The sequence below is a fragment of the Malania oleifera genome, chromosome 9 (genome assembly GCF_029873635.1).
Source record: "Malania oleifera isolate guangnan ecotype guangnan chromosome 9, ASM2987363v1, whole genome shotgun sequence".
NCBI classification, from domain to species: Eukaryota; Viridiplantae; Streptophyta; class Magnoliopsida; order Santalales; family Ximeniaceae; genus Malania; species Malania oleifera.
Genome location: NC_080425.1, coordinates 62,092,753 through 62,100,839, shown reverse-complemented (window position 1 = coordinate 62,100,839; position 8,087 = coordinate 62,092,753). Strand labels below are relative to the sequence as shown.

General features: G+C 37.7%; 1 protein-coding gene across 1 annotated transcript; it reads right to left on the bottom strand.

The window, feature by feature from the left end:
• Positions 1–1,164: 1,164 nt before the first annotated feature.
• LOC131164026 (monocopper oxidase-like protein SKU5) lies at positions 1,165–7,875 on the bottom strand. The gene is made up of 9 exons (XM_058120932.1): positions 7,266–7,875; positions 6,860–6,969; positions 6,501–6,771; positions 6,270–6,408; positions 5,328–5,694; positions 3,733–4,098; positions 3,558–3,636; positions 1,680–1,879; positions 1,165–1,581 (listed from the first exon to the last, which is right to left on the bottom strand). The coding sequence occupies exons 1-9, from the start codon at positions 7,404–7,406 to the stop codon at positions 1,479–1,481; spliced, it is 1,776 nt and encodes a 591-aa protein (XP_057976915.1). The 5' UTR covers positions 7,407–7,875; the 3' UTR covers positions 1,165–1,478.
• Positions 7,876–8,087: the final 212 nt, after the last annotated feature.

Sequence of the window (8,087 nt, the reverse complement as noted above, 5' to 3'; positions counted from 1 at the left end):
ATAGTGCAAGGTACACATCTTTAATATCCTTACTAACAATTTCACATTCACGGGTGCATGATTGATTTGGGAAAATTGCTATTGTTATAGAGAAATTATATTGAAAGAACCCACTTAGGGCAATATTTTTGCAACGAAAAATAGTTTCATGCAATAAATTATTTCTGCTGAGCATTCATTCCGGTAAGGGCAGAAATTAAATTCAGGGCAAGTACCAGTAGGTTGTTGACATAGATTCATTGCGAAAGATTTCAACATTTCTCCCCATGCATTAAAAACCTTCTCTAACAGGTACTGAGGCCATGTACTTTTTCAGCCTCAATGTTAGAATTCAAAATGAGCAGTCATGATGATCCACTTGCAAATGATCCGTCTAGGATTATTTCCCATGTTTTATATGCAAATGCTGGATTCCATTATAGGTTTGATGAGGCATGTTTTTTAACTTCATGCAAACTACCCTCGGCCCCAATGCATACGAAAACAATGAAGCTATGCATGACACTTCTTGGGCACAAACAATTGAACCATCACCAAAATATGTATTAACGCGTAATTGTGTCTCATTTTGGGCATACTTCCAACCTAGAACACACCTATACCAGATTAAATGTGCAACCATGAGAGTTCAGCTATCAGACAATGAAGTTGGCTGTCATTCTTTGTCATTGACAACATACTATAGGCGTCCCTTCGGCACAAATCATACAAATGGCATGCCTTATTTCCGATCTGAGGTTTAAAAACTCAAAGAAATTGAAAATTGTTTGGTATTCTTATTTCGATAACATAAATCAATATGAAGTGGAGGTCCACCATTCCTGCAAGAAGCATGATGTTTCGAGGCAAAAGAATGACGCACATAAAATAGATAAAGCTGTTCATTCATGAAGAAACTTCTTTTGTTCAGAATTCGTAGTTACTGCGGATAATGGAATAATGGAGATCTCGATATCATTGCTCAAAAGATATGACTAGGACACAGACTGTTCAATAGTTGAATATTGATGAATTGTCATCAATACACGTAGACTACAGGTATGGAAAGAATGACAAATCTTGATAAATTTAAATAAGCCCAGGGAGCATTGAGAACATCAAAATAGATAAAGCTGTTCATTCGTGAAGAAACTTCTTTTGTTCAGAAGTAGTTACTACGGATAATGGAATAATGGAGATCTCGATATCATTGCTCAAAAGATATGACTAGGACACAGACTGTTCAATAGTTGAATATTGATGAATTGTCATCAATACACATAGACTACAGGTATGGAAAGAATGACAAATCTTGATAAATTTAAATAAGCCCAGGGAGCATTGAGAACATCAAGAAAGAAAAATTTGATGTCAAAATCACTGACGACTCGTATCAACAAGATTAAGATTACACACCTAACACTCAAAAACACAAACCTCACTTAGCAAAACCAGGCTCGGCTCCACATGCATCAGAGGGGGCACCCACATAACAATGCCTAGTGGACATTGGCAATCACAGAAAATATCACCAGCAGCAGACTCAGGATGAGCTTTGTTTTTCCGCCAGAAATTGGTGCTGCTGAATTAATGTCTTGTGGCCTGAAAAAATGGAATTAAGGTTTTGTTAAGATTGGCCTTCGTCCTCAAAGGAAGATTGAAGAACAAAACATTTGACACGGACGCTTTCAGATACATACTTCTGTAGACGACTAAGGGCACCACAGTACAGGACATTATCTGGCATGGGCAACTCAGTCTTGTTTGGAGCCTCGGGGTTGACAACCCTTACATATGTTTCTTGGCCAAGATACCACGAGTCAAGGTTTTCAGTTCTAAGGTTCCACACACCGACATTGTCCAGGGAGACTAAAATTGCGGTCCATGCACCAGGATAAACCTACATGCACAGTAGAAATAAGCTTGAGATCAAATCTTCAAACCAGAGATTAGTAATGTTTTGAGAACACAATTTTTCTGGTGCAAACAAAATGTCCCCTTGAATATGGTTATTTTAGAATCCTATCCTAGAACCGGGTGCCATAGCTAATTGAGTAGCTCTAGAAGCATGTGTGCAGGCACGTACTGAGGGACGTGATCTTGCTCAAATATGAAGCAGATTATATAAAAGAACTTTCTTGTAATCTCTCTGTCTGATGCATGCTTGGAGTTACGAGAAAGAATGTGTTATCATTAGATAAAAGTGTGGGTATATTAAAAAATAAATGGAGATGCCGCCCTCTTTTAGTATTAAATATATATATATATATATATATGTGAATCTTCACTAGTGAGATTCCAGTTTCTAGAAGATGCTGCAATATCCTCAAATTTTAGCTTGCATTTATACCATCTTAAGTCTTACAACATGTGATTCTGGTTTTCGCACCATCTTAATCAGATTATATAAAAGAATTTTCTTGTAATCTGAATGTCCGATGCATGCTTGGAGTTCTGAGAAAGAACATGTTATCATTAGATAAAATAATCTTACATAAAGACAAAATAGTAATATGAATCTTCACTAGTGAGATTCCAGTTTCTAGTAGATGCTGCAATATCCTCAAATTTTAGCTTGCATTTAATACCATCTTAACTCTTTAACATGTGATTCTGGTTTTCGCACCATCTTTAGAAATATGGTTCTGATTTTTGCAGGTATGGAAGAATACATAATTTTCTCCAATAAAAAACACTTGATAAACTTAAATCAGTCAAAAATTAAAGTCAAAGCAATAATTGTATAAATGGGCTAAAGGGCCCTTTTACATTAGTCTCCCCCTCTCTCTCCCTCTCTGTAGGTGGGAGTGGTGGGGTGTGTTTCTCATTTGAAAACCCTGTTTTCTGTTCACACTTTTTCTAACATTGTCATTATTCTTAATTTGTTGACACCATTATATGCATGAGAGAGGTAGCGGAAATAATAATCGCCAATCACTGGAACACATTAAACAGAGCATCATTTCTCATGCAGATTAAGGCAGAAATGGCAACAACAACAACAATAATAATAATAATAATAAAACACCATGAGTTTAGAAAATATAGTCAATCATAAATGAATATAAATATAAATATGTATTTATATATGTGCACACGCGTACATGCACACACACACGCGTGCATACACATGATTTGAATTTATTTAAACAGCTAATCATCAACTCGTGGACACCATAGTTTTAAGTGATACAAACAAGAAGATACCAACAATTAGTTCTATTCTAGATATGTTTCATCTAAGTTGGGACCTGATTATTGGCCTATTGGGCAACAACTAGCCAAATAGGTTTCAAGGACTGCAGGCCATCTGAACATTAGACCAGCCAATAGAGAACACTGAAAAATGATTTTTCAGGAAATTGTGGAAGTAATATGTTTATCATATCTGTTATTGTAACTAACACAGCAAAGTCACTAAAGAAATTACATTTACTGAAAACACACTTGTGAAGAATAACATTTGAACCAAATACAAAAAATACTCCAGATTTAGAAGAATGGAATCAAAACACAATGAGTTTAGAAAAAAAAAAAAAATACTCTTAGACTTAGAAGAATCATTAAAAAAATTTTACCTGAGTTGTGGTGCGTGCAATTCCATCCCACTTATTGTATGTGCCCCTGCTATTCTCTGTCCATTCACCATAATCCATCCTGCAATCAGTAAGTCAAAGTGTGGTGTTAACAGAAAGTTTACAAAAGAAAAAGAAAGGATGCACTAAGACATAGAGGAAGAAATGAAATTCTTACCCAACCACAAAAAATGCATATCCACTCATGTGATAGCTCTGCACCTTGGTTTCATTGTTCTGCAGTATTATTTCCATAAATCCCCTATACGTGCCATTAATTACTGATGTTTCCAACTGAGGCGGTCCAGTAATTGGCACTTTTGGGAAATCAAGCTTGTAGACTCCCTTCAGTTTGAACTGGTCAGCAAGCCTAATTGGTGTTATTGGATTGTGAAATGAAATCCCATTGAGTGTTTTCCGCACCTTCCCATCAATATTTACTGGTGGCTTGTTTCTCAACACATAAACATCAGTCACGTTGATTGAGCCATATCTAAAAGATCCCTGTGGGTTAGGGCGAGCACCACTGGCAGATACATTCCACCTGCACAATATGACCACAAAACCATCAAATCAACAAGGAAAAAAGGGGATAATTAGTTCTCAGAAGTAGTTGGATAATTCCATGATGGTTCAACAAAATCCTAAAAATCCAAAACTATAATCAAGAATAACCAGATCACCTTGAATAAAAGATAATAATACACCAATCGTTTACAAATAACTATAAAATTGTGAATAATTCCCTAATTAATTACAAAAGTTTCAACCAAGAATGTAATCCCTGTTCCGGTATGTATCTATAAAAGCCTGACCAGGCCAAACCCCAAAAAAAGGAAATTGAAATCTCATATTCAGGGGCCTTATTTAGATTTATATTCAGTCTCCTTTCTGTAATTGCATTACAAGAGTCACCTAGCTTTTATGGTTTTCTCATGATAGTTGTCCAAATTCTGAGCTATATATTAAATCATCAACACTCAACAAATTCTAATATGTCAATATGCTCTGGAGTTGAAATGTGTAAATACCACAAAAAAGAAATATAAAAAGGAATAACTTTCAAAAGAACAACGTATTTATGCTTTTAATCCACACTGCGAACAATGTATGGTTTTCTCATGATAGTTGTCCAAATTCTGAGCTATATATTAAATCATCAACACTCAACAAATTCTAATATGTCAATATGCTCTGGAGTTGAAATGTGTAAATACCACAAAAAAGAAATACAAAAAGGAATAACTTTCAAAAGAACAACGTATTTATGCTTTTAATCCACACTGCAAATAAACCTGTTAGACCACAAAAAAGAAATATAAAAAGGAATAACTTTCAAAAGAACAACGTATTTATGCTTTTAATCCACACTGCAAATAAACCTGTTAGATCGTGCCTGATTCATTGAATAGGTTTTGTCATATTCATCATTTGGTGCATTAGGGAGGGGACCAAAAGCCTTTCTCCTTCGGAGTCTGTATAGTGCAAGATGCCAACCATGCCAAACCCCCAAAAAAGGAAATTGAAATCTCATATTCAGGGGCCTTATTTAGATTTATATTCAGTCTCTTTTCTGTAATTGCATTACAAGAGTAACCTAGCTTTTATGGTTTTCTCATGATAGTTGTCCAAATTCTGAGCATCAAATCATCAACACTCAACTAATGCTAATATGTCAATATGCTCTGGAGTTGAAGAGTGTAAGAAATATAAAAAGGAATAACTTTCAAAAGAACAACGCATTTATGCATTTAATCCACACTGCGAACAAACCTGATAGATCGTGCCTGATTCATTGAATAGGTTTTGTCATATTCATCATTTGGTGCATCAGGGAGGGGACCTTTTGCATTTCCTTTGGAGTTTGTATAGTGCAAGATGCCAACCCCAGTAACTTTTTCCCAAAGTGACTCGTTCACAAACCGAGCACTTGCCACAATGTAGTAATCACTACTTGCATTCTGATCCATAGTTACCAAAAAAGTATAAGACTGCCCAACATGAATATCTAAGCTAGTATAATTCTGCTGCACTGTGTATGATCCCTCTGACTCAACAAGAAGCAGATTGTGGTTCTGGATCCTGAAGTTCAAACTAGTCGACACTCCAACATTGTGTACACGAAGACGGTAAGTTCTGCCTGTTCAACATCAAAAAATTGTCAGTCCAATGTTTGAAAAGTTCTATATCTGAAATTGGCCAATATCAGGGAAGAGACAACACATGATGAATCCGCATATGATAGAGGGAGACAACACTGAATCCCAAAATGGAGTCACATACTCATAGACCGAGATGACAAAACTGAGATTCCCCACTAAAGCACTCCCATATGGTCCACATGGGCTCGCATTTATTGGGAACTAAGACTAAGAGATGCAAGGAATTTTGCCTGGCCATTATGTGCTAGCCCAATACATCATTGACAGGCTAGCATTATTACAAGCAGCAATCCAATCAAATACTTGCCTAATTTAGTAAGTGGTGGCTCAACAGGCCATGTGCTTTGGGCCACAGCATATGGAATTCCCAGATGTTTACAGCAATAGCACATGTAATTAAGCAGCAATCAGTTTTAAATTTTAATTGTTCAATTTCCAGAACCTATGCACCAAGATGATAAAGATAAAACCAATAAGTGTATCATAATACCAAAGGAACTTTTATATATTCTTCAAAGACAATGCCCAATGTGGTCATCTGTGCTTTAATTACCTGAGTGGACGGTGATTGTTTCAAAATCAATGCCATCAGGGACAAGAGTATCGTTGTATTTGTAAGGGCCCTTCCCATTAATGAGAACCCCATCAGGCATCCCAAGATCTTCCCCTCCATTAAGAGCCTTTCTCAAATCCTATAGTCCAGAAAAAGACCCACCATTAAGATTTGTAAACCTCAAATCTAAACTTTTAAGGTCAAAATTTTTCATCTGTTAAGACAACTAACCGTATGGTTCTTGCTGTACCAATCACCAATGAAAAGAATAACATCCCCGTCAGGGTTATCAAAAGGAATAGGAATTACTTCACGATTATTTACTATGAAGCTACCCACTCCCCCAGCTGCTCTTTGAAAATTAATTGAGGGGAAGTAGAAGTAGCTCCCAATCTGATCCTTCACCTGAAACTGGTAGGTAAAATTCCAGTTGGGAGGGATTGGACAGTTGGTGCCAAGAACACCATCTTGCCAAGAATTCCTTCTCTGTTGAATACCAGACCTGTCAAAAACACATCAAACCCAACTTTTCAATCACTGAATCACCAGCTTCCCAATCAAATTTGCAACACAACTACAACCAATCATACCAGGTGATGAGGAGAGCCTCGTCCAATTTGTTCCGAACATTGACGATAACATTGTTATTAGTAGTCACATTGATGACTGGGCCAGGAAATTTTTCATTGATAGCAATCACCTGCAAATAAATGTGGTAGCAGAGGAAATTACTACAACCCTAGATGCTTAATACCTTCAAGTTGCTAAGTTCATCTAAATAAACCAAGCTGCTGCAAACACTTGTACCACTACACTGCACTAACGCGCACACACTGCGCCCCTACTATGAACATTCAAGCACATTTTTGCAGATCTAAATCCAAATTTGAAAGATTAAACACAAACCCATCTAACATCAGTGAAATTTCAGCTAGCCTACGTGAAAAAAAAAATCTACTGACTAGACAGGCTCATACAGGAATCCGAAGAACAAACCTGTTGAGGAACACCCAGAGGAGAAACTGTGATGTAAGTAACCTCAAATTCGTAGCTGACAAACGGATCTAAAGCTAGAGAGAACCCAAAGAGTAAGCAAACGTAGGCAACAAACAGCACGAAAGAGCACCGGGAAGCCATGGACGGGACTTTGGGGTATGTGTCGCACAGATTCAAAGCCGGATTTTCAAGTTTTTTTGGGTGCTTACATTATCAATCAGAAGGGAGAAATGAAGAGAGAGAGAGAGAGAGGGAGAGAGAGAGAGAGAGGCACAGAGACAGAGAGCGAGCACAAGAGCAGAGAGAGAGAGAGAGAGAGAGAGAAACTGCTAATGTGGACTTCTGTGAGTGGGGCTTTTTCTTTTGGGGGAGAGTTAAGAAAGGAGTGAAAGCATATGCAGCGCTTTGGGCTGGTTAGTTGGAAGGGTTTGGATCCTTGGCTTTTGTCGGTCATCACTCATCACCCATCATTCATCTCCGCATCACCAAAAGCCAGAGATAGAAAGCAATAGAAAATGTAGAGAGAGAGAGAGAGAGAGCAGATGTTGCCAGACAATGGACAGATCGCATCTGAAACGATCAGTCCGCGTGTTGCTCCGCAAGTTGACGGGTGTCGGACCACCCGACCCGTGAAATCTCCGTTTAACGTTGTCATCCTCTGTAGATGCCACATGATTGCCAGCGCGTGTAGACCCCGCGCACAGCTGATTTCTCTCCCTCTCTACATTATTTATTTTCGTATTTAACGTATTTTAGGAAAATACGATCGGCTGGCACTGCGGTCCCTCTGATTTTCCGTGGACACCTAACACCGTCCGATTG

What these genes read in the sequence shown, in the direction of transcription:
- LOC131164026 (XM_058120932.1), bottom strand. Translation starts at nt 7,406, where the DNA reads ATGGCTTCCCGGTGCTCTTTCGTGCTGTTTGTTGCCTACGTTTGCTTA. An exon ending in GAGGCTCTCCTCATCACCTG is followed by an intron (nt 6,772 to 6,859) that starts GTATGATTGGTT and finishes TGTTTTTGACAG; the next exon opens with GTCTGGTATTCAACAGAGAA. An exon ending in TATGCATTTTTTGTGGTTGG is followed by an intron (nt 3,637 to 3,732) that starts GTAAGAATTTCA and finishes TACTGATTGCAG; the next exon opens with GATGGATTATGGTGAATGGA.